This window comes from Epinephelus lanceolatus, chromosome 2 (genome assembly GCF_041903045.1).
Source record: "Epinephelus lanceolatus isolate andai-2023 chromosome 2, ASM4190304v1, whole genome shotgun sequence".
Classification (NCBI taxonomy): Eukaryota; Metazoa; Chordata; class Actinopteri; order Perciformes; family Serranidae; genus Epinephelus; species Epinephelus lanceolatus.
This window is the reverse complement of record NC_135735.1, coordinates 2,440,982-2,467,007: the sequence shown is the minus strand read 5'-3', so window position 1 is coordinate 2,467,007 and position 26,026 is coordinate 2,440,982. Positions and strand designations below refer to the sequence as shown.

General features: G+C 42.2%; 1 protein-coding gene across 1 annotated transcript; it reads right to left on the bottom strand.

The window, feature by feature from the left end:
• Positions 1-1,467: 1,467 nt before the first annotated feature.
• Positions 1,468-17,611, bottom strand: kcng4b (potassium voltage-gated channel, subfamily G, member 4b). Its single transcript, XM_033649725.2, has 3 exons — positions 17,211-17,611; positions 12,494-13,336; positions 1,468-5,565 (listed from the first exon to the last, which is right to left on the bottom strand). The coding sequence occupies exons 2-3, from the start codon at positions 13,250-13,252 to the stop codon at positions 4,723-4,725; spliced, it is 1,602 nt and encodes a 533-aa protein (XP_033505616.1). The 5' UTR covers positions 13,253-13,336; positions 17,211-17,611; the 3' UTR covers positions 1,468-4,722.
• Between the last annotated feature and the right edge of the window lie 8,415 nt (positions 17,612-26,026).

The window sequence follows — 26,026 nt, the reverse complement described above, 5'->3', positions numbered from 1 at the left end:
TCTTGGCTCAGCTGGAAAAGTCGTCGTCACAAAACTGAAAACAGGCTGTTTTTCTGACTTTTTCGAGATACGTAGTTCTCACAGGGCAGACATGCTACAAACATAAGATGATTTTATGGGATATGATTCTGCAACATTTCCTCGTTCTTTGGTTCCTGCTGTTATCACCTCGCTTATTTCCCCTGAGCTGATTGGAGGTGATTCAGATCACCTGTTGCTGCAGGGTGTGGGGAGTGAAACCTGAATACGAATTGAGAGCAGCTTGCTGCATCCACTTGTGGACCAATCAGGTTGTGATGACGCTCTGTTTTAGGGCTTAAGAGAGGTGAGGAATTACACGTCCAGGTCATTCTGTTCCTTCATCGACCTAACGCAGACCTCATGTCAGCAGAGACACTGATTGACCTTTGACCCCTCAGACTGCACTGCAGTAAAAACCAACATGACTGCATAAAGGATACTACTACATGGGCTCAAGAACACTTTGGAAATCCACTGTCAGTAAACACATCGCTGCATCTACCAATGACAGTTCAGACTCTACCATGCTCCGCCCACTTCTCTGAGCCCGAGCTCATCTGAGATGGACCGACACAAAGTGGTCTGACCAGTCCATCATGGACGTCGTGTCCTCTGGGCCAAAGAAGACTGCATTCTGTTTTTAATTTAAGTTTTACACAGTGTCCCAACTGTTTTGGAATTGGGGCTGTATAAACATATTTGTATTTGTCACCATAAGAAATCTTGGAGTAATCTTATGTCCTTTATCTCCCATATAAAACAATCTTCAAAGAATGCCTCTTTCACAAGTGTTATGTTGTAAATAATTAGGAATTCTGTTTCAGAAAGAAGCAGAAAATCTCCTGCCAACTGTTTCACATTATTCCACTGATCTACAAGTGGCAGTAATGTGCCAAGAAATGCAGCAATGTGCCGACAATGTGCCAGCAAAGACAGAAGAATTTCCTGATGCTGTATTGGTAGTTTGTAGACATGGATGTGATTTAGGCAGGTGGTAGGAGGCAGGGTCAGCACTGACATCACAGGTGGGGCTTGGTGGCAATGACCTGCTATTAGCCACACCTGGGGAGGGAGCTGAGGAGGCCTTTGAGCTGGACAGACATGCCACGAGGAAGACGCTGGAGGCAAAAAGAGACCAAGAAAGTGTTTGATACACCGCCATGAACTATCCATGTAAATACATCTTTACTCTGAACAACCACGAGGAAGAGTGAGCTGGCAGACTGGACCCACAGAGCTGCACCTGAAGGGAGTCCAGTGAAGTCGCCTGGTCCGAACAAGCTGGTCGTGAGGAGCAAGAGCGGTGTCCTGGCGGTAAATCGACCTCAGAGGTCTGATCAGTTCTAAATACGAGTCCTGTGAGACTTCTTACACAGTTAAACTTGTGCTTTATGGTCGGAGCCATGAGGTTCATGCAGAGTGAACAAACCAACCATCCTGTACAGATGTTTTTAAAAAAGAGATTTTATTATAATTCAAAAGTGCCTTTAAGTTGGACAAACAGCGAGAGGAGGAAGTACAGGATGATGAAATTAATCTGCACATTAAAAGTCTGTTAAACACATCTGAAACACGGCCACCATCGTTTTCATGATCATTTTCTAAAATTAGAAACACTTAAATCCATTGATTAATTTCAGGGCATCATCAAGAACGTGGTGATAAAGACGTGCTTGTTTTTCTAGAGAAGTTGAGTGCTATGTTTGAAGAGTTTTTGTATTATTGTGGATGTTTGTATTATATGTTGTATTTGTTGCCTTTCAGATGTGTTGTGCCAGGTCCCTCTTGTCAAAGTCATTCAGTCTCAGTGGGACTTCCTGGTTAAATAAAGGTTAAATAAGAAATAAAACAAATCAAATTCTCTTAGTTCTTTAATGACTTTCTTTGCTTCCAGGCAGCAAATTGATTTCCCCTGAAATATCAGCTCACAGAAACATGACACTTTGTGCTGTGTAACCATCACAGTGAAGACTTCGTGTTTGTGTTGAAATCACTGTCCCTGGGTAACGCAGCTTCACGATGCATTTAAGGACACTTCCAACATCCAAAACTTTGACAGGCAGTGACATGAAATCATCGCATTCATGAAACGTGTGAAGTTACAATGAAGTTACGACTGGGATAGAGTGAATATTTTTGTCTGTGCTTACATTAATAGTTTCTGTTTTGTTGCCTTTCTGATTCCTTTTTTTTTAGTGTGTGTGTGTGTTTATCTACCTTCATGGTTTCCCACATTCCTCATTTAATCCTTGAATGACATCAAAATGTAAAAAAGTTCGTTAAGTTAGTTTGACTTGTGTCAGAATTTTATTCATCTGAAGAGATGCCAGCCTTTATATCAGTGTTCACGTGATTCCTGTGATGGTGTATATCTGTGTTGTAAGCACTAAAAGTAGTTTATTATTTCAGCCTGGCAGTGAAGTTCAGCAGCTGGGAGCCCCTTAATGTTGTTACCTGTTGTTTAGCCCAGTCTGTGATTTGAGCACTCCTTCCGTCGCTCCGTGTCGTGATTTGAATCAGGCAGTAACGTACGAAGTGCTGAGGTTACAGACGTTCTTGTTGCTGTGAGTTTTTTACAGTCTGGTTATTTGTGGTCTGATCACCACAACAGGACCCATGAGAGACGAGTCAGAGACGGCTAACGCTGGCTAGAACCCTTTGTTTTACCTTTAAAATAACATCAACAAAATCTAACGTGTCAGAGCTAACATTAGCAAGCTAGGCTAACAAGCTTTCTCTCTCTGAATGGAACAGATACATAACAGCACAATACTCCAAATGTCCAACACAGTGTAACAGAAATATGTGAAATGGAAACAACCTCTTGATGACGTATTACGTGGTGGTGCGCTCGAAATGTGTTAAAATTACCTGCACCAGGTCGGGCACCTGACGGGTAACCCACAAAAAGTTGTGAAAGTCAATGTTTGTTGACTCTTTATACTTTCATCATCTTTCCGACAGTGTTTTTTTGTAACGCGTTACAAAGCAACGTGTCGCAATAATATATTAAGTTTTAGCAGTAACAAAGTAATGTTACGTGTTACCAACAGGATTTCGGGTAATTTTATGACATTTACAATGTCGCGTAACGTGTTACCACCTGAAATATACTGTTTATTGTTTTCATTTTTCATTCATCCACACTGATCCACTACACTCCACTTCTGCCAGTGCGCCACCAGAAAACATATCATGCGAAAGTTGTTGTGTGTTGTCAAGTCATTACAGACGACATTAAAGAAGAGTGCCGGTTATCGGCACATCTGGGTGATGCCATACTGTGTGCTATCATGTTCACTGTGTTTCCATGAGCCCACCTGCAACATCTACACCGTATCCTGTTCTGCTTTGTGTCCTGAGGCTGCCTGAAAGCAGCGGGGATCAGGAGCTGGGCTCTGGTTTGTGTTTTTTCCATCCTGGTGATCGGCACATCTGGGTGATGTTAGTATATGCTGGATTTGTTTCCATTCACATCTCCTACAGCTGCAGAGCAACACCGACACACAGTCCTGTTCTTGATACAGGACTCTCTGTGGTGCTGCTGGAGCTGACCGGCACACCGGGAACCAGCAGGTGGGTCTTCCAGCTGCAGTGTTTTAATTTGTGCTCGTCATAGTGACTGACGCGCATGCTGTTCTGCTTGTTGTACGGACCTTATTATTTGTTTATTATGTTTCACATCATAGGCCCACAAATATTTATCCATATCTCATAATGATCAGACTTTGATCCTCTGCCTGCTCCTCCCCGTGTCCAAGGCGATTCACTTATTTATTCAATTGTTCTGTATCATCAGACTGTTATTAATATAATCAGGGGATTTTAATCCAAAGCGGTCACCACTGTGTGTGAATGTGTGAACAGGTTAGACCTATGAAACAACATGACCCTCATCCATTTAAAACCAACATTAGTTCTTCTGAGCTCATTTTGGTCAAAGTAACACAAAGGTAGTGTAATGAGTAACATTACTCTACACAAAGAGTAATATTGTAAAGTAACTTATTACTTTCAAATTACATTTTGAGAGTAAACTGTCCAACACTTGTTTCCACAACAACAAAACATCCTTATTGACTTGCATGTAAGTGTAACACATTTCATGCCCACCATCATGTCGTCACCTGTTGTAAAGACTTCATATCTATTTCACGTGTTTCCTGGCTGAGACGGCGCTGATGTGTCAGATGTTGTGAGGTGACAGACGTGAAACTGCTAATGACTGACAGCTAATGTGAACTTGGTTAAAAAGCCTTGTATCAACACTCAGATACAGCGTGATGAGTGTTTCCTGTCGACACTGGGGAACGCCCATATATCATATTAACTTCATATATCACATTCAGTAAATATCCTCTTTTTGAAAATGTGCACAAGAGTTCCTGTGAGATTATAGTTTATATTTTTCTTAAGTAATAAGCGAGGAGAATTTAGATTTTATTTCTATGTTGAGTAAAGGTTTAGTATGTGTGTGATGTCTCTGCTGATATAAAAAGAAGCTCAATATAACCTGATAAGTAGCTTGATATAGTTTGGAAGCTGAATGTGTTAAAGCGTGAACAGACTGGAACTTAACGTGTCCGTAATATAACAGTCTAAATGTGCTTATGTAGGACAGATCGAGTAGGTTGTCAAGTGTCACCATTTTTAACACATAATTACTGGAGGAAAGCGTCTGACTGCTCTCTTCCTGGTCCATTAGAAAGCTGTCGATGGAAGTGCAGATTGATGACTCTTGCTTGACACCATCCCATCATTATCCTCCTTCGACACAGACGTGAACTCATCTGGTGACAAATCGACTTTGGGCCAGCTCTCTTCTGACTCTGCGGCTTTTTCCTCGCCTCTCTCCTCCTTCCACAGCCGCTCGTACTCCTGCTTCAGCTCCTGATACGAGCGGGAGAAGGTGTGGAAGATGGACGTGGCGGGAAACGCCATGATGAGGATGCCACTCAGGATGCTTGTGAGCGCCACTATCTGTCCGGGGATGCTTCGCGGCACCATGTCGCCGTATCCCACCGTGGTCATGGAGATGATGGCCCACCAGTAGGAGGCCGGGATGCTGCTGAAGCTGTGGTGAGGGTGCGTGGCGGCAAAAGGCGCCAGCTCGCTTTCTGCCAGGTGGACCAGAGGTGAGAAGAGGGTCACGGCCACACAGACGAACAGCAGCAGCAGGCCGAACTCCCTCATGCTGCGCTGCATGGTCAGTCCTAACGTCTGCAGGCCCAGAGAGTGGCGAGCCAGCCGCATCACGTACAGGATGCGCAGAGCTCGCAGCAGGCGCAGGATCAGACTCAGTTTGTCCAGGTAGCCTCTGCCTGCACCCATGATGACGTCCTCCCGCGACTCGTCTTTGACATCGACGACCAGGGACACGTAGTATGGCAGGATGGCGATGGCGTCGATGATGTTCAGGGGGCCGCGAGCGAAGGCCAGCTTGCTCTGAGCGTTGAAGAATCGAAGCACGAACTCCAAAGTGAACCACGCCACACAGATGGACTCCACCACGAACATGCTGTGACACTTCTGGGAGCACTCGCCCTGTGGACACAGAGACGTAATGTGACGACCAGGAAACTTTAAAGGTTCACTCCACCAATTTCACACACACACACACATCAGGTTACTGCTTCCTGTCAGCTCCACAGCCTGTGAACACAACTGTATCTGTGTTCTGTGACTCTGGAGAAAATAACTCGGACCCTGGACTGAAGGCCTTTAATTTATATCAACAAGCCGACATGCCCAACTGTTGGCAGGCACTCAGGTGGAGGGGTCTGATGAGAGACACCACTGAGCTGCATTAAAGATACTCTCTGACAAAAGATAACACATTACATTACAAGCTGTGCCAGTTGTATGAAATGGTAAAATAATTTTTCTTAGTCATAATCTGCTCTCGTTCACTTTTCCCATTGGACTGACTCAGGACCGCAGCTAGTCTCCTAAAGGGGCGGGGCAGTGGCGAAACCCACATGACACAGACACAGGACATGAATCTAAGGTGGGCTGTCTTGTGGTGTTTCTCAAAGTCAAGGATCCTTCCTTGGTAGCATGAGTCCTTCCAAGGAAGGATCCTGCAGAGGCAAGAGTCCTCCCTAGCATTCAGTGAACACACATTGGAACAGGCTAACGAGTGTCCCCAGGTGATCGTCATTAACCCTCAGCAGACTTGGATCATACTTAAGAAAACAAACGGGTAGGTTAAATGAAACTTTTGTGGCACGTAGCTTTATCATGATCACAAAATGATTAATTTAAAAAACTTTTATGTTTATATCTGAATCAAGTTATTTTAAAAATCCCATTATTTGGCAGTGGACACAGTGGAAAGTGTAAATTATGAGGTTTCTGTCAGTATATTTTTATGCTTATATGATAAAGACTCCTGGAGACATTAATCCAAACAGATGACATATTTATCTAAATACGAGCTCCGCTGGCGCAGGTTTTATTGAAGAGGCCCCGCCCTCACTTCCAGCAAATCGTGTGCAAAGCATTGTGGGGATTTTCTACCCGCTGAGGATCCACACATGTATCCTTGGAGTTTCTCTGAAAGAAGGACTCAGTCCTCGGTGACACTCAGAAGGATCCTTGACATTGGAACAGTCCTTCGGCGGGTCGATGACATAGCGTCCTTCAAATTCAGCCATTCAAGGATCCTTCCTTGACTTTGAGAAACACTCTTGGTTTATAAACGGTCTCTGGTTGCATTTTTTTTGCAGGACCTATGTTAGGGACTACAATAAAATTTGGAATATCTCAGCATCAACTTCTTCTGCATCAACTGCAGAAGAAGCTACAGAAGCTACTACATTTATAACATATAGATTTTTATATAAAACTTAACTACTATGTAATTTTACTAAAGTGACGTCTTTTCTACATAAAGAACAATCAGTTTAATTAAAGAATAGCCTACTTTAAATTGCATCAATTTTGAATATATCTTTTTAAATCCGTTTTATGGGAGTGCAATACTAAATCATCTGAGTTTAAAGATAAAATATTTCTCTTTCTTCTTCCTGTTTTTCAGTTTGATGTATCATGCTATATATCTGTGCCTTTGACAACTACATATGTTGATTGCAGCACATATTTTCACAGTAGAGTTGCAACGAGTAGACAACTGTCCCAGAAAATATCGCAGTTTCATGGTATCACAGTATTACAGAATTTATATTATTATCAATCAGAATGAGCTTTAAAGGAATAAAAACAGAGGGGTAATTGTTGGTTATTGTTGAACAAATGTTTTATTACTATAATTGAAACTTGAATCCATTTTGTTGATGGAAGTTTGTGTAAAAAGTCTCCCCTTTGAAAATAACTCAAATAAAGGAGAGATTCTCCGTCCAGATATATATATTTTTTCAATATCATAGATAAGCAAATGTACACCGTATGATAACCGTCAACTTTTATATCATGGTAAACCTTGAAACCGGCTCATCGCTGCAACTCTAATCCACAGTGAATCCTTTATGTCAACATGAACATACGCTACAGATGAATAAAGCTTTACACAAATCTGTAGATATCCAAATAATCTGCTCTCTGAAAACAATACTTTCTGCCTGCCCTGTTTTTCATACCAACACTTCAACATTATGTCTCTGCAAAAACAAGAAGAAAAAAACAATTAGCGCACTTGAATTGATTTTGGTTCATCAACAAGCTGCTGGCTACAACATCTCACTGGCACTGAATGTTAAAAGAAGTGTGTTCTTCATGTCATTAAAGTGTGAAGAAAATCAATTTCCATTTCAGTGGGACTTTGAGCGCTGACTGAATGATGGTGGAGAACAAAAGAACAAGACCTTCTAATGAGGAACGCTCGTCACAAATACTAAAGCTAAAATTATAACCTTGTGAAATGCTTTTCTAACTGCACATAATGAGCACTTTATGTTTTCTGCCAATGAGAAAGGCTGGAGGGCCGCTTTAATTAAACACTTGAATCAATACTTTTAATGTAGAGTTGTGCATGCTGAGCGACCCGAGGGAATACAACTGCTAGAAATAAGTGAATTATCTGTGAAGGAAGAAATGTTCAGGAAATGAGGATGAACTCGATCTGAACTTTCTGCTTTCCAGTATGTTGATAGCTTTCTACATAATTCATCTATCAGTCTATATCTGGTCATTAGCTTGTAATGTAGTGTAGGAACCTCCACACAGCTAAAGAAAAGCTGGATGAATTTAAAGTACATTTACACTGCAGCATTATAGCTGATTTGTTGATACTCTACATGGTATTTCTCTTTTAGAGGGCATTACATCTTTACATGAATGTTGATTGATTGTTTGCTAGCTCCCTCGCAAACAGAGATTAGCCTGGCATTAGCAACCATAGGTAGAACCAAGCCGTTCTCATCCCTGAGATAAAACTTCATTTTTACATTTATTTCCTTAGATCAACCCAACATCATGATTTGGCTTAAAATAAGTGCAGTTGTTGCTTATGTCATGTGACATACGTCACTATCGTAGCATGCTATACATTCTACTACGTTGTTATCAAAATAACTCCACTGACTTTTGGTTTCACAAAGGAAACGAACAACAGGTTCTCAGGTTAAAGTCAGGAGTTTGTTTGACCCATCCATCTCCCCTCCCCCCTTAACCTACACAGACTTTCTTGTTCTTTATACTACAGTGGTTGCAGGTGGCGTCAATAATAGCTACCGCCGCCACCACTACAAAAAGTGTCTTGGTGTGTTAGTGTCTGACACCAACATCTACTGACACAGCCACTGACATTTGAAGAGGTCAGCTGTGGCCTTGCTCCTCCTGGGGTTTCTACCGTTAAAGGTTTTTTTTGGGGAGTTTTTCCTCATCAGCTGTGATTTCTGATATTGGGCTTTATGAATAAAACTGAAGTGAAATGGATCTGAAATATCAGCCTGTTGCGTATCATACCGCCGCCAAAAGTGCCTCTGTACGTCGTACCTGATGCTGAAATAATTAACAAAGCGATGGTATTTTACCTTTTGGGAGTGAAAACGGGCTGGTACAACCGGCCTCAAGGGTCAAGGTAATATCTTTTTTGAAATTCCCAGCACACCAAAAATACAAGAAACAAAGTTGAGGAATGGAGTAAATGACACGTGTGTTCTAAGGGAGGATGTGATGGACGTGACAGGCCTGACGTCTAAAACAACAATATTAACCTCTAGTGTTACGTATAAAGTACTCGTCAGCAGCGCTTTATAAACAACAACGACATCACATGTCAATAACAATCATTTCCCGTCCCTGTTATATGGCGGCTGATCTCGTCCTCTGCTCAGAGGGTAAGGAGCTCCTGAATCTCATTATCATAATTTGCTGACATTTTCAGCCACTGTTTTTCTGCTTTAAGTTAGCTGCTAACTGCTACCACCTAATTTCTATGTCTCGAACAGTGGGTTGCACACGTGTCCCCAAAAGTCATACCTCTGCTGCCCATGATGCCGCCTTGCTGGCTATCCCTTTTATCCAGACATTGTCTAGGGCTGATACTACTTCCAATTCCAGCTTAAAGGCCAGACAACTCTGTCTCTCCATTCCGCGATTGTACCGTTTATACAGAAAGCTGAGGCCGTATAATGAGGCGTGAAATTCCTGCCTTGAAAAGGCAGTGTAAAAGGGCATAAATGCCACTGCCAGAGGTAAAAAGCTAAAGTACAAAGCAAACAACATACGTCTCAGTCACATGTCTTTAACATTGCCACCACAACAAAAGGCTTTATATTTGGCGTGATGTTGTTCTGAAGTCTCATCCAGCCATTTGTTAGCAATCATCTTTTTAAATATACTTCAAAATTCATATTGACTGATGTATTTTATGTTGTAGAACAAAACATGAAAATCTCTTCAGCTTGTGTTAACCACAGACCTTATTTCAGGCATCGAACCAAAAACCCATTCAAATAAACCCATTGACTACAAGACAAAGAAACCAGGAATACTAAAATGCAAACTCATTTCTGGGTTGTAAGATTCATTCCTGCAGCAAAAAAATAAGTAACTGCTTTGTTAAATTCTGTCTGAAGTCAAGGAGCTATTGTTCCTTAAATGACCACAGATTGCAGTTCATTTGTACATCTTGGTTTGCTCCACAAACTAACATTCCACTTTCTGTAATTCTGCCTGTCAAACTGAATAAAAGCAAGTTAAGTGGTCGGCGAAGGCGTCTGCCAGACCACAAACTGAAAACAACACTTGTTTCCAGAAATTAAAAGGAATCTTGGCTTTGCTTTAGAAACACAGCTCCAGATGTTTGTTCAGTCCAACTCTCGTCTGTCACCATGTAGAAATATGTGTATACGTGTTTCAGCCTCGGAGCTGAACACGTCCACACTCTGATTTTCTCCTGTCCTGATTAGTGGGATTGACTGCACAGACATCAGGGAGAAATCAATCCACCGTCTCCGGCTTAGAAACATAATCACATAGTGTTCAGACTCTTTAGGCTGACAGTTATACAATCAATGCTACAGCCTGTCTGCGTCTGTCAACTGGAACGAGTCATACAAAATGATTTAACAGTCATGTCGGCAAATCCAATGTCAGCTCCCCCCCAACACACACACACACACACACACTCAGGCTTTACAGTAACCCTGATGTTGGCTTTATCCAGTGCTACCTGTATTTTAACTGTGATGACTGTCTCCCATCAATCTGGTTATTCTGATGAATATTTATCTATTTCTGTACTCCAGCTGACTTAAAATTATTAATTATTGGTTGATTTCATAGAGGCCAGCTTTCATTTCATCATTTGTGATTATTTAGTGTTGACTGTGCTTTATGGGACTTTATTGAAAAAGCTGCAAACAACAACAACTAATGAAGAATTAACTGTGTCATAACTGTTTTTGAGTTTATACTGGTTGTCTGCTCAAGTATTTTAGATTGTCTCTTACATTTAGTCTTTAATTCAATATTATTTTATTTGTGATTGTGGCTCCTTTCAAATTATTGACATAGGTTTTTGTTATAGAAGAATTGACTTTCTTATTGTGCATTTCTGTCTGCTGCAGAGCTGAACCGAACCTGACAGCATTCAGTTTAGACTGTCGGAGCTGTTATGGAACAGCCCAGTCGCCAGAAAATAATGTTGCCATTGTACATTTCTGCAGACCACAGATACACATCTCTATGTTTCATACATATGACACAGTTCCAATCTGTGGTTTCTAACTGGTCCAGCTTTCTCCTCAGTCATCAGTTCAAGGTCCACACAGTTTAAAATATTCTGCGTCATACTTGCGTTTGGCCATGTTGTCGCGTTGTGCTGTCTCTGTCAAGTAGCTGTCTGTTAGTCACTTACCTTTTAGCAGGAAATGGGACTTCAAAATATGTGCCAGAAATTCACTGTACTTAGAAATAAAGTTCGATTTTTACAAACTTGACACGTTCACGAGTCACTTGTGGTCCATCCAGAATGGACCTGCAACCCACTTCTGGACCATGACTCACCACTTGAGAACCACTGGTTCAGATTTCATGTATATGAGCTGTTTCTCTTCAGGAGGAGGAGGGATGGCGGATGATGTGACACCTAGGCAAGATGGCTGCCAAGTAGCAGACAGCAGTAGACCACTGAGACCAACAAAAGATTTTGGGGGGGGGGGGGCTTTTTGGCATTTATTTGACAGGACAGTGAAAGGGGGAAGGGAGAGAGGGTGACATGCAGGAAAGCCCACAGCCACTGCCGACATGGCTTTTGTACATGGGGCGCCTGCTCTGACAAGAGCAGGTATTTTTTAACGGCACAGCAGGTCCACACATTTCCAGACGCATTTCTAAAGACAAAAGCTGGTAGCTTTTAAACAAGAGTTTTGGGCATGTCATGTTTGACGTAAACAAATCAGGTATTTTGGGCCAAAACTTGATGTTTTCTGAACCCTGACCAAGTTTTTTTTTGTGCCTAAACCTCACCACACGTCAACTACAGCATTGTCACAACATAGAATTGAAAAAATGAAACGTAAATTTTTAACATATCTGCCACATATGAAGCGCACAAGTGGTCTGGTGTTTTGTGACACATCCACCACCCCAACCTGCCTCCTTACAGGGACAACTTGGGACCACTTCCTTACTACCGTCAGTGGTCATGTGATCACAGCCTTCCAAAATACGTGGGTTACACACAAATTACTGACTCATGATTATATGGGATATACGGAAATTCTGATGCATTACTTTTGGTAGGAAAATGTACGAACAGTGCATGAGAACAATCTGAATATATAGATGTTGTGAAGCTCAAAGATTTGATCATAATTTTTATGACAAAATATAATTAACAAAGAATATCTGATGATGTTTGGATTCATTTACTTTGTGTCACTAGATGCCTCTTTATACTGTGATATAAACGTTCCTGTTAACACACAGAGGAAAGGCCTTGTGTGTTTAACAGGTTTGACAGGATGTTATGTGGCTGTCAGCTTTTCATCGACTTCATACGCACCCTGGAGTCTTCATCTCTGAGGTCTGGCATGGTGCTGATGCAAAGGCTGATGACAGTAACCAGCACCATGACAACCGAGAGGCAGGCGAACAACTTGCCAGCCAACCCCGACTGTGGGTTTTCCACCACTTCTCGCAGCATCCAGGTCAGTTTGCGATAGCCCCTTTCAGCCTCAGCTGGGCTTTTCTTCATCATCACCCTCTTCTGCCTCCACTCCTCTTCCTTGCGCTCTCGCTCAGCCACCTCCTCCACACGGGTGATCATGCGGCGCCGGCAACAACGCTCCATATGTCCCGGGTCCACGCCCCAGTAGTCAAGCTCATCGTGCAGCGACACGGCACACAGTTCCCGAAGCAGACGCAATTTCCCTGCAGCCAGGAAGTTGAGGATGACCCTGAAGGCTGTCGGGTTCCGGTCGAAGAAGTACTCCTGGCACGTCTCGTCATAGTCGTCACACAGTCGTGCGATCTCCTCAGGGGTGGTACAGAAACGCAGACGTCCCAGACGACTCTGAGGAAACTGCTCCAAGGTACTCCAGGGGAATGTGTAGCGGTTGCCCCCAACATTGATGAGAACCTGTAAAGTGTGGTCGACCACAAATGAGGCCTTGGGGTCACGAAGCAGCTGGGCGCGCTGGAAGTAAACACCCTTGATGGTCTCAGTCTCTGGGATTTCTGTGAAGAAGCGGTCGAGGCTGCTGTCATCGCTGCTGATGGAGTAGGTGCTGAAGTCGTGGTTTGCATTGCTGATGATGGGCATGCTGGCTTCAGGATGTGTGACGACACGGAGGAGGTATATCAATGTCTGGTTGACGGGAGGTTAGAAGGAGGAGCCACAGAGAAACTGTAATGACAAAAAAAATACAATAAAATGTCTTTTGTACATCAAGTTCTTGTGAAACTGTTTTTTTCTATCAATGCAAACTTTTTATGTCTAAGTTTAAAACCTCATCACAAACCGACATCTCATCTGGAGTACCACAAGGCTCCGTCCTGGGTCCTCTACTTTTCAGTATCTTACCAATAGGGGTCATGTGTCACTGACTTACTACTTTACAGATGACATCCAGCTCTATTTGTATGGCTGTTGATCCTGATGACCTTAGTCCACCTTCAATTTATGTTTGATCCAAAAGGTCCTCAAACTAAACCGGAACAAAACAGAAATCCTCGCTAACGAGCAAAGGGAGCAAAAGTTTACTCAACACATTTATGATCCAAGATTAATAATATGAGGGCTGCCCCTGACAAGGAATTTTCCTAGCTGACCAACAGTCCTCATCAGAGTCCATCAGTGGACCAGCAGTCCTCATCAGGGTCCATCAGTGGACCAACAGTCCTCATCAGGGTCCATCAGTGGACCAACAGTCCTCATCAGGGTCCATCAGTGGACCAAGAGTCCTCATCAGGGTCCATCAGTGGACTAGTCTCCTGCATGTTTCTGATATGAATGTAATGATTAAATGATATATTTTGGTGGTTTGAGTTGAAGGTGTGAGAAAGAATAGTATCAGTAACATTGTTAACACTGTGCTACATTACAGAGAAATACAAACCGTACTAATGAACCTTCATTAATATAGGCCTATATTTTATCTCCAAGTGCACGTCACACACTGAGCGAGCCGCCTGTTAATGACGCTGTGGGCTAATGGGCATGTAGCTACTTCCATGTTTCAGATGATACGTCATGTTTGTAGTCGACCAATGAAGATGAGTTTACATATCACCTTGGGTTCGTCCTTCACCTTCTCAAAATGATCCCACACTTTGGATTTCCTGCCCGACATGTTATTAACTAGCCTGTGGAATAACCGCAGGTACCAGCCCTGGAAATTAACCTGACTCCTGTCTGACTGCTGAGCGTGGACACTTCCTGTGTCTGTCCTTTCAAATGAACCAACCTCCTGCGACTAAGCGACCAATGAAATTTTGCAGACTAATGACCTTTCTGGTCGACTAACGTTTGGTTGACTGGTAGGGGGAATCCCTAAATAACATAAAGAATAATAATTGCACTTTTTTGCTATTTGATGTGTCCCGTCAACTGTTTTAATAGTGGTCCATGGTTTTTGGCCTGCAGTACTGCAGTTGGCCACAGAGGCAAATTGCTACATCATGTCCACCTTTATTAAAACATCCATTGATTGACTCATTGATTAACTGACTAATCATGTAAGAACTAATAGATACAATGTCCTCCTGTAAGTGTTAAATGACTTTAAAAAAAATCACAATTTGCTGGAAAAAAAAGATCTTAGCACTCCACTTTTAGCCCTGACACCCCTCTGAGTTGACTTCACACCAATTCACGCCTCGACTCGTGGCTGTGACGACTCCTACGCGGCTGTCGAGTGACCTTATAAACTCTCAGTGGCTCTGGTGTGACATTGTGGTGTGAACGAGCCGGAGAAGTTGAAATGTCTGAGGTTGACCAGCCAACAAAACTAAAGAACCAACAACTTCTGTTTCAACCTGACGTCCTTAAACAAGACTGTAACATTTACAGATATCTGCTCACAGGGGACAGACTAATTTATATGGAAACACATTTCCTCTCTGACTTCAGCTGTTATTTATCAGTGTGGATAATTATTTTTAATTTTTCTACCTTCCTGTCAGCCATTTTCTGTGGATTATTATAGAGTTATCATACAGTAACATGTAACTTGTTTCATTTTGTGGTTCCCAGTGTTTGTATTTTTTTATTTTCATTTAAAAATCTGAGAAATAGAGATTTGGGGGAAATATCAGCTCCATCTTGTTGATGGATTGGCATCCCACCAGCCTATATGAAGAGTTAAACTGAGTGAGTCATCAATACGTCCAATCTGAGCACTTTGTCAAAGTTTCCATCTCTTGTGCACGAAGGTGAGGAATATAAGCCGAAACAGAGATGCTATTGCTGTTGAAATTTTCAACACTGTGAACACCAGAAAATAAATTCTGTTCACCTCTGTTGTATTTGAGGTGCAGGCAGAGGAGTCAGGAGATGAATATCTGAAAACCTGGAAAGATAAAACTAACACATAGCTGGATATGAATAGAGATCGTTTTTTGGAGATACTCTTAAATTTGATCTCTTCTAAATGGACTCATGCACACATGGTCTCTGTTTTATTGTTCGTGTGCCGTTACTTTTACCATCAACACCATTTTTACCAGCGATGCCACCATGTGGTGTTCACCATCATCATGTACGGTCGTTGGTAAATTCAGTCTAACGCTCTACACTAAAATGAGAGCCCTGTTGGTGGAAGAAACGCAGCGTTATATTTCTACATGAATGAACCAACGCTGAAGTTAATCACACATTCACTCCGCTCGGCGCTCTGCTGCTCCGTCTCCACAGACAGAGTGTCCAGAGTGCGCTCTGCCACTCTGAGAGTGCGCTGCTCTGGATGACCCAACGCTACATTCAGACAGCGCTCCCAATTTATCAACGCTCCAGTTTGTGTCAGAGTGCGCTCCAGCACTCAGAATGAGTGTTTCTGAACGCACCACTCACATCATCTTCCTCCATCGTCTAAAACAAACCAATAGAACTTGCTAGCTAATGTCTGCGGAGAATTGTTTTGCCTCCAGCTAAGCCCCGCCCACCAAAAACCGTCATACAGTTTGCTAACAGTAAAAGAGTCTATATTATATCGTGACTTAAGTATCGTTATAATATCATATCTTGGATCCTCTGGTGATTCCCACCTCTGGTTGACCCCACTTTTTAAATTAAAAGAATACTCAGACGATTTGTGAGTTATGCCCTTTCTCTATCATTTTCATATTGAGACAACATCATCGATATCTTTTTTGTGTCTGTACGTCCAGTGGCTGGGTCTCAGCGGTTAAAGTGAACAAAGTGAACAAATAAACGTTACAGAAACCCTGAAGCTAGCATTTCTGCACGTGCATTTAAAATAAACATTAACATGAGTTCTCCTTTGAACATGGGCGTGTTACTGAGGTTACAAGAGCCTGTTCTATGGTCGACATGCTGTTGGAGGGCCTGCTCTCTCTAAGGGGCCCCCCATCCCACGGGCCCCTGTGCAACCGCACTGCCTGCAGTGTCTTTATTTACGCCCCTGGTGAAAATAGTCCGTCACAAGTACTGCAAGTATCATCAGGAAAATGTATTACAGATAAAAATGCTTGATGCAGTCTGTATGATCTCAGTAGATGATTATGACTCATGCATTCATGTAAAAGCAGGATTTTGGAGCTCATTTTGACAGATAATCTTTTTTACTATGGATTATTCTTCTGATTATTTTCTCTAATGATTGATTGAGTTTTTGTTTTGTAAAAATAATAGAAAAAAAAATGTGGGAAATGGCATCACAATGACCCAAAGCCTGAAGTGACACCTCCACAATATGTGTTTCGTCCAACAGTCCAGACCTCAACATTATTAATGATACATGACATTATTAACACTTTTAAAGGAAAAGCAGCAGATTTTTACATCAGTGAAGCTGGAGCCATGACATGTTCCAGAAAACCTACTTTACTGGTCCAATTTAAAACCAGTGGAGGTGACAGTGGAGTCTTTATACTGTGATATCTGACTTAATTAGAAACAGAAATGAGAGCAGCAGCTAATTAAAGAGGAGCCCAGTAATGTAAGTGGTGCTGTGTTAAAGTTACAGTCTGTCTGATGACAGGTCGCTGCTGTGTGTCCTGTAGATTTAAAGTTCAGACAGAATGAATGGATGAATGCTCACCTCACAGGACGCAGGTGTGCAGCCTCAGCTCTGTAACGTCTCTGTTCTCTGTCCCGTGCATCTTCTCATCTGTTGCTGCGATGAAGCTGCTCCTCATTCATTAAGCCAAACCTGTGTAACAGCTCATGATGAAGGTGAGGATGAGGAGGAGGCAGAGTGTTATTACAGTTTATAGATCCGCTGTGAAGTTTGCAGGCTGGCCGTGTGCCTGTGCAGCCTCAGCGTTGTGCACACGTCTCCTCTCGGCAGCTCAGGAGTTGGATTGAATTAAAGGAGGAGGATTTGTTCTTCCTCAGCTCAGCTCCGCTTCCGTTTGGTCCCCGCTGCTGCTGCTGCTGAGGAGAGAAGAGAGGCGATTACCTAACGGCGGTGCCCTCCTGAAACCTGCCGCTGTATTCTCATCTGTGTCTGACAGCAGGACCATCCTCCTCCTCCTCCTCCTCCACCTCTTTCACCCTCCCTCCCCCTCCTCTTCCTCCCTCTCTTCTTTTACACTGTAAAAAATGACGTGAAGGCAACTCGATTCAGAATGTGGTGGAGGAAGTACTCTGAGCTTTTACTTAGCCTGAGTAAAAGTAATAGTAAAAGAAAAAAAACATTAAACATGAATGCATCAATAATTATAATCAAATAATGTATCATACAAAATTCTGAAATGGTCCATTCTGCAAAGTGAGAACTTTTACTTTCAGTACTTTTAGTTAATTGCGATGCTAAAACGTTTGTCTGGAGGCAAGGTGGTGCAGGTGTCACAGCAGGTGGGTTCCTGGTTCAAACCCAGGGTGGGGGGCCCCTCTGTGTGGAGCTTTCATGTTCTCCCTGTGTCAGCGTGGGTTTCCTCCAGGTGCTCCGACATGTTCTCCCCGTGTCAGCGTGGGTTTCCTCCAGGTGCTCCGACATGTTCTCCCCGTGTCAGCGTGGGTTTCCTCCAGGTGCTCTGACATGTTCTCCCCGTGTCAGCGTGGGTTTCCTCCAGGTGCTCTGACATGTTCTCCCCGTGTCAGCGTGGGTTTCCTCCAGGTGCTCCGACATGTTCTCCCCGTGTCAGCGTGGGTTTCCTCCAGGTGCTCTGACATGTTCTCCCCGTGTCAGCGTGGGTTTCCTCCAGGTGCTCCGACATGTTCTCCCCGTGTCAGCGTGGGTTTCCTCCAGGTGCTCTGACATGTTCTCCCTGTGTCAGCGTGGGTTTCCTCCAGGTGCTCTGACATGTTCTCCCTGTGTCAGTGTGGGTTTCCTCCAGGTGCTCCGACATGTTCTCCCCGTGTCAGCGTGGGTTTCCTCCAGGTGCTCTGACATGTTCTCCCCGTGTCAGCGTGGGTTTCCTCCAGGTGCTCTGACATGTTCTCCCTGTGTCAGCGTGGGTTTCCTCCAGGTGCTCCAACATGTTCTCCCTGTGTCAGCGTGGGTTTCCTCCAGGTGCTCTGACATGTTCTCCCTGTGTCAGCGTGGGTTTCCTCCAGGTGCTCCAGCTTCCTCCCACAGTCCAAAGACATGCAGGTTAATTGGTGACTCTAAATTGTCCGTAGGTGTGAATGTGAGTGTGAATGGTTGTCTGTCTCTATGTGTCAGCCCTGTGATAGTCTGGTGACCTGTCCAGGGTGAACCCTGCCTCTCCAGCACCCCATGACCCCTAACAGGATAAGCAGTTACAGAAAATGAATGAATGAATAAAACTTTTGAACTTTTACTTAAGTGAAATTTTGAATGTAGGACTTGTCTTGTAACAGAGTATTTCTACACTGCAGTACGTCTACTTTAACTTACCAAGTGCTTCCTTCACCACTGGATGTGACTGAGTTAAACATGAGATTTTATTCTATATTATTAGATTTATTTACTAAAATGCACAAAAATATGAATCTCAGGTGAAAAGAAAAAATGCTCTGCACCAGATGTAGCTACAGTGGACACAGACACTCTGTGATACAATAAACTGAATAGAGAGTTGTAGTTTTTTGCAGTGCAGAGCCGCCTTTCTGATGATGATGATGATGATGATGATGATGACTCTTCAGCAAAACTGGACTCTGCTCTGAAGATTTTGTTTAAATGCAGCTAAAGCCTGATTGACAACGTTTGTGCAGACTGACGTCCAAACACAGAGGATTAATAGAAAAGGACAGAAGATAAAACACAGAGCCTCACACACACACACACACACACACACACACACACACACACACACACACACAGTATTATGTCACTCATGATTTGCATTGTGTTGCTTTACAAGAAGCAGGTGGTTGTTTCAGAGCAGATCTAATAAGCGACAGGTCAGCTGCTGTGACGGTGACTTCCCTGCTCTCTTAAATAAATGTTTGGTTGGTTTCTTATGTCCTGTTTATGTTTGGCAGCACGCAGAGTGGATCACACACAACCTTACTCTGTGTTTTGGTGTGTATGTGTTTCGTCTGACTAATTGTGGTCATGTTGCCGTAAAACTGAGCACAGCAGATGTTTTTTAACTTCAGGTAATTAAGACATGTTTCAGTGGAAAGAGAAAACCTCTTTGTGTCTGCCTCACAAAGTCTCTTATGAGCTCCAGAAATATGGATTTAATCCACACTTTCTTTGTCCTACATTCAAAATCCTACTTATATAAAAGTGCAGAAGTATTATCAGCTAAATGCTCTTCAAGTAAAACACTCACTCTGAAATAAAATGGCTCATGTGAGTGTTGTTTTATTATATATGACATTATTACTTGGTTAATAATGAAGCATCAGTATAAGAGCAGCATGTTATCCACTGTGAACCCCACCTCCATCCATGACACAAGATTTTAATGTAAAGTCTACACAAATGCCCCGAATTGTCAAAGTGACATAAAAACTTTGTGTTCACTTGACACACAAACTCATTGCATGCAAGCTTGATATAATTTTTTTCTAGTGAATGAACAATTTTTGAGTTTTGAGTCAATCTGACTAAAATGTATAAGGCCGATTTCACCTTAAGGCCAGTAAACAACACTATCATTGTGCACTTAACATATTGTAGCTGGAGTTTCCTAACATTTATTTATTTATTTACTTGGATCCCCATCAGTCACTATCAAGGTAGCAACTACTTTTCCCAGGGTCCACACAAGCAAACATTACATCATAGTGTAAGACAAAATTATAATTAAAAATCCACGGCAAAAAGGAACAAAACACAAGAAGAAAACAGGAAAACTTCCCAGCATGCCATGAGACAAACTGTGTGACCATAAGAAAATGTGTTGTGAATCATTAAGGTTACCTGTCACACAGTGATTAATGTTTCTGTATTTCACAGTGGTCCTAATGAGTTACAGTTAATGTTGTGGTAAAAGACATTTTGCATCGTGAGTTCAGTCATATTCACAGTTAGCGGCCTCCTGCCTGGGTGATATCAGAGTGTCTGACAGAAAGATGTGCTGAGGTGAAATACAGAGCACTTCCTGGTTCAGAGTTCATCTCTTTACCTTGTTCTTGCAGTTGAGAAGCCTGAGGTTGCCACATTGTGTTTTTCAAGTGCAATGAAATAAAAAGAAAGTAGTTGTAAAATGTGTGGTCAGTGTTTTTATGTTCATATGACAGAATTAAAATTTCTAACAACAAAAAGTTATGTTGAGCTGACATGATATTCCTGTCAAAGGTCATGTGACACATTTATTTTGTGTGTGGTGAACTCATAATGTTGATGTCACTGTAAACTAAAGGTTTTGAGTGGAAGCTGTTTCCAATGAAAAAATCTAAGTTGAGTCAATGAATTGGGGTTTACTGTGCTGTTATAGCTTCTCCACATGGAGCCAGTTTAACTACTTTATATACAGTTAATTAGTTTAGTCCAGAGGTTCCAAACCTAGAGGTCGGGCCCCTCCGAAGGGCCTCCACATAAATCTGAGGGGTCATCAGATCATTGACTGGAGAGAAGAAGAAACTGAATTCTGATACACAGATCAGAGCTGTACAACATCTGAGCTGTGATCAAGCAGCAGCCTCCGAGGCTGAAACATTGAGCCGATGCAGAAGTGCGACGACCACCTATAGAACTCACCTGTTCACATTTTATTAAGGCTTAAAGTTAAATTACAAGCGTGGCTGCTTTGAGTGACAGACTGTCTGTGAGGTGGCGCCACAGTCTGTGAGTCAGATCCACCTCTCGCTCCTCCACGGCTCCACCCTCATGTCCAAATATGGTCACTTCTGGCTCCAAAAACCAAGATGGCGACGGCTGTAATGTTGAACACAAGGTTTCACACTGAGAGTCCACAAACCAGCGGGTGATGTCACGGTAGCTACGTCCATTATTATGGACAGTCTATAGCAGTGATGTGTTCACTTACTGAAGTTAATTTGAGTGGAGATGCATTCACTTGCTGACGTACGTTCTGCAGTGGCTTTGAGCTGAGAGGAGTGAAATGATCAAAGTGTAGTTCATCATGTTGAACTGCGTCTCTGCTCCTCTTTAACCCCACAGACCAGAACAATCAAATTCATCAGTGCAGCTGTAATACGACGACCTCTGACCCCCGGGCTGATGAATATCAGGGATTACATGATAATCCACCAGGGAGGGGAGGCGGGGGAGACCACAGAGCATGCTGGGAAATGAACTGAGAAGGATCAGTCCAGTCTGAAACCATGGTCACTGACTGGGAGAGGACTGGAGACTGTTTGAATAATCTTTATTTAGGGTGTCAAACAAAGTTTTAAAGGGCCATTACACCACTTCCACACATGAAGGTCACAGGAAGAGTTCACAGCTGTTTGATGTCCTCTGTGGTCCCGGAGCGTTTCTGACAGGTTTGGGAAAATAACCCAGATGATGTCATGGTGATGTCATCAGGGTAAACCACGCATGGGCAATTTTTTTATTTAAACTTCTGCTCCATGGAAAGTTTCCATCACGCCTATCACGGTTCAAATGCACTTTTATGTTTACATCAGTAAGTGAACGCATCACAGCTCAATTGCACTGAAGTAAGTGACGGTTCATATGCACCTCAGTGCGTTCGTCAGCAAGTGAACGCATCACGGTTCGTATGCACCTCAGTGCGTTCATCAGTAAGTGAATGCAGCACGGTTGGTCAGAACACACTGTCCTTGTTTTCCTGCATCTTATTTACATTTAGAAACATCATTTTCTCTTCACACAGTTTTCGAGCAGCCGGCTGATGAAGACGACAACAGCACAGCCTTTCATTTCATTTTGTTTGGAAACCTTAAGCTTCTTTTTGCGACTTAATTTCCTGATGGTGCTGTGGGGTTAACATGGTTCAATGGAATCGCTCTCACAGAAGAAATTAAACCAAACTCCTGGGGAATTGCTCTGCTCTCTCAATTTGTGCTGAACCACCAGGGGACCCGTGCAGCGGGGCAACTGATAACTCTCCCTCCATCCCTCCATTCAGCACAAACACTCGTTAATTAACCCCCAGCCTCAAATCAGGTCTCTGCCAAAGTCCTCCTTCAGATGAACTGTATTTCATTAGTATGGCACGTTGGTTTGAGCCTCATTAAGAATTCAGGCTTTGTCTGTGCCGCTCCTGTCGGTCTCCAGTTTCTAAATAATGAAACGAAGAGAGACAGGAAGTCCATGGAGCGTAGAGACGCTGAGGAAACCCTCAGAAAGGAATCAGATTATATAGGCCAAGTGTCCTTTTACAGTTATTGACGAGCTGCTCTCTGTGCCCTCGACTCGGCTTACAAGCTGCCTGACAGATTCTGGATAGACGGCGTCTTAAACAGAGCGCATCCTGCTGTAAACAAACACACACACACACACACACACACACAGTGGCCAACTGCTGGTTAAATGTCTTTAAAGTTCAAACTACAAGAAAAAAAAAACATATTCTCTCTTTTACCTCCGTGTTTTCTGCTCCTGCAGCTTTTATCTGTCAACTTTTAAAAGTAACTAAGTACAATTACTCAAGTAATGTTTGAGGTATCTGTTTACTCTCATAAAAAGTAATGCACCCGAAATGTATAATTGTAAAGGCTGCTATCACTTGACCAATGCGCTGACGGGACGTGAAGAAGGAAGACGTATAAAGAGCGAAACTCAGCCTGAAGAGGCAGGTCGGGGTGGTGGACGGGTCAAAAAGACACAGGCCTTTCCCCCACGAGACCAGTGATCATAGCCCGTATGAAACCAAGATAACTTTGAGGATTTGGTTGTTTCACCATGTCTTTTTCCTAAACCTAAGTATGTGACTTTACGTTACGTAGGCTACATAACGTGATGATGTCCAATCATGTTTCTTTTTATGTAACTTTACTTACCTAGATCTAACCAACATAACTCTATCTTTATTACATAACTTTACTTTCCTAAACCTAAACATCATCAATCTGCGTTAAGTACAAAGTTTTTGTTAAGTATGTAATGTGACAACACCAAACCTTGTTACTTATTCTAATCCTAAACTACATAACTTTAGTTTCCTAAACCTAACCAACGTAACTCTACTTTAACTACATAACTTTATGTTAAGTGCGTAACTTTATGGTAAGTACGTAACATGACAACGCAAACCGTGTGACTTTTTCTAATCCTAAACTACGAAACTTTCCTAAACCTAACCAATGTAACTCTGTTAAATACATAACATAACTAACAACATAACTTTCTTGAACCTAGCCAACGTATCTCTATGTTAAGTACATAACTTTAGGTTGAGTACGTAACGTGACAACGCCAAACCTTGTTACTTTTTCTAATTGTAAACTATGAAACTTCACTTTCTTAAACCTAAGCAAGCAAGTGTGTTACTTAACGTTATGTAGGCTTCATAACGTGATGACACCCAACCATGTTTCTTTTTACGTAACTTTCCTAAACGTGTAAATGTCTATGTAAAGTATGTAAATTGTATGTAACATGCTATGTAACATACTCACGACGCCATTCGTGGGGCATTAATTCATTCAACTTTTATACATTAAACCAATCAGTCCCAACCTACCTGACATGTGACCTGGTATATTAAATCAGTGGCGTTTCCTCGTCATGTTTCAGACGTCTCTGAGATGTTCACTGTTTCACCAGAGAGACGTTTCTCCTCATTCAAATAACTTCAGAGCCCAAAAAGGAAAATATCTCCAATATTTTAAATGAACACAATGATTATAAGAAGGTCCATAACAAATATAAATCTCTGTATCAGAACTTTGCGTTCTTCTTCTCTCTCCCGTTAATCACATGCGGACCCCTCAGATTTATCTGCTGACCCTTCGGAGGGGCCCGACCTCCAGGTTGGGAACCACTGCACTCAGTCAGTTCAAACTGACTCCACCTGCAGCAGAAACATGCAGCTCCAACACTGATGCATCAGCATTAATAATACAGAACAATAATGTCAGATACACAGACTGTTTGAATATATAATATATGATATAATGATGTTTCAGTCACAGAGAACATTTACTGCAGAACAAGTTCCTTTACTCTGAAACTTTAAGTATTTATTATAATACTTTTGTACTTTTATTTAAATAAGATGATGAACGGAGGTGATTTTACTTGTAATTAAGTATTTTTACTGTGTATTGGTCCTTTATTTAAGTATACAATGGAAGAACTTTCAGGTACAGGTTGCTGATGATACTTCTAGAATAGAATAGAAATTTATTGTCATTGCCTCCAAAAAAACAATGAAAAACAGTTTGGCAATTTTGCAGCAGCAAACATCATACATACATTCATTCATAAATAATATTATCTCTACTTGTACATACAGTTTCAGTAATAGATGTGTAAGTTTAAAGGTTTATCAAATAGTTTTTATTTATAATATTATGAGACAGGATTATAAACTGTTCAGTATTGAATAAATATAAGAAACATGAATAAAAACTATTTGATAAATACTGAACAGTTTATAATTCTATGAGACAGGATTTTAAAGCTCTGGGAAGTTATCACAGCATCAAAAACTTTATCTTTAATCACCACAATTGTGACACAAACAACAGAAAACCAACATTCACACAGTGTCTGTCTGAGGTCGCTCAGCCGCACATGAATTATATATTCGGTCACAAACAGACGAGCGGCTGCGTTCAAAGTACAAACTGTGCTTCACTGTGAAGAACCATCACACTGGACAGTGCAGTTATCTGTGGGGAAGAGATGCATGATGGGATAAAGACGATCTTCTGGGACAGCAGTGATTTAGAATTTCCCGGAGCTGTCAGAGATAAACGGAGCCGAGTTATCAGAGATTCACCAGAACAAGGACACAGCGTTTTAAAGAATAATGCAGCTCTCAGTTAAAGCTGTTTACGCTGTTACATTTCCTCCAGAATAAATATAATCTGATGTTTTCTACGTGGACTTGTTTTAACGGGAAGGCTGAGTCACTCACTGCATGTTGCACTACATGAATCTATACAGTGAGTCTGCTCATTTGTAGTTTTGTCTAAATATACTGTGAGAATGATTACACCTTGTTTACCATCGCTATCATGTACTGTGCTGAAGACAACCTGCACTCACAGAAGTACATGGAATGACCTCTTAACACCACATTAGATGGTGGTGGCATGTAATCACATGTCAGCACCACGTAACAAGCGCCAGTGGAGGGTCAATTAGGATGATGTGTGTCATGGTGGACACATTAATTCTCTGGTTCAACCATGTCACCCAACAGGTTCATGTTACAACCCCACAGGGAGCATAAAGAGCGAGAACGTTGTGGTATGGAGAAGGTCCCGGTGGATGGATCAACAAACACAGGACTGTCACTCAAGAGACCGCTTTTCATGTCCCCTGTGAAACCAAAAGTCAAGGTGGACTTCTTTTAATTTAACGTACTTATGTCCTTTACATAGTCACGTCAT

Excerpts from the sequence above, each read along its gene's own strand:
- kcng4b (XM_033649725.2), bottom strand. The coding sequence starts at position 13,252 with ATGCCCATCATCAGCAATGCAAACCACGACTTCAGCACCTACTCCATC. Across the intron at positions 5,566-12,493 it reads TCAGAGATGAAGACTCCAGG|GGCGAGTGCTCCCAGAAGTG; the intron begins GTGCGTATGAAG and ends CTGTGTCCACAG.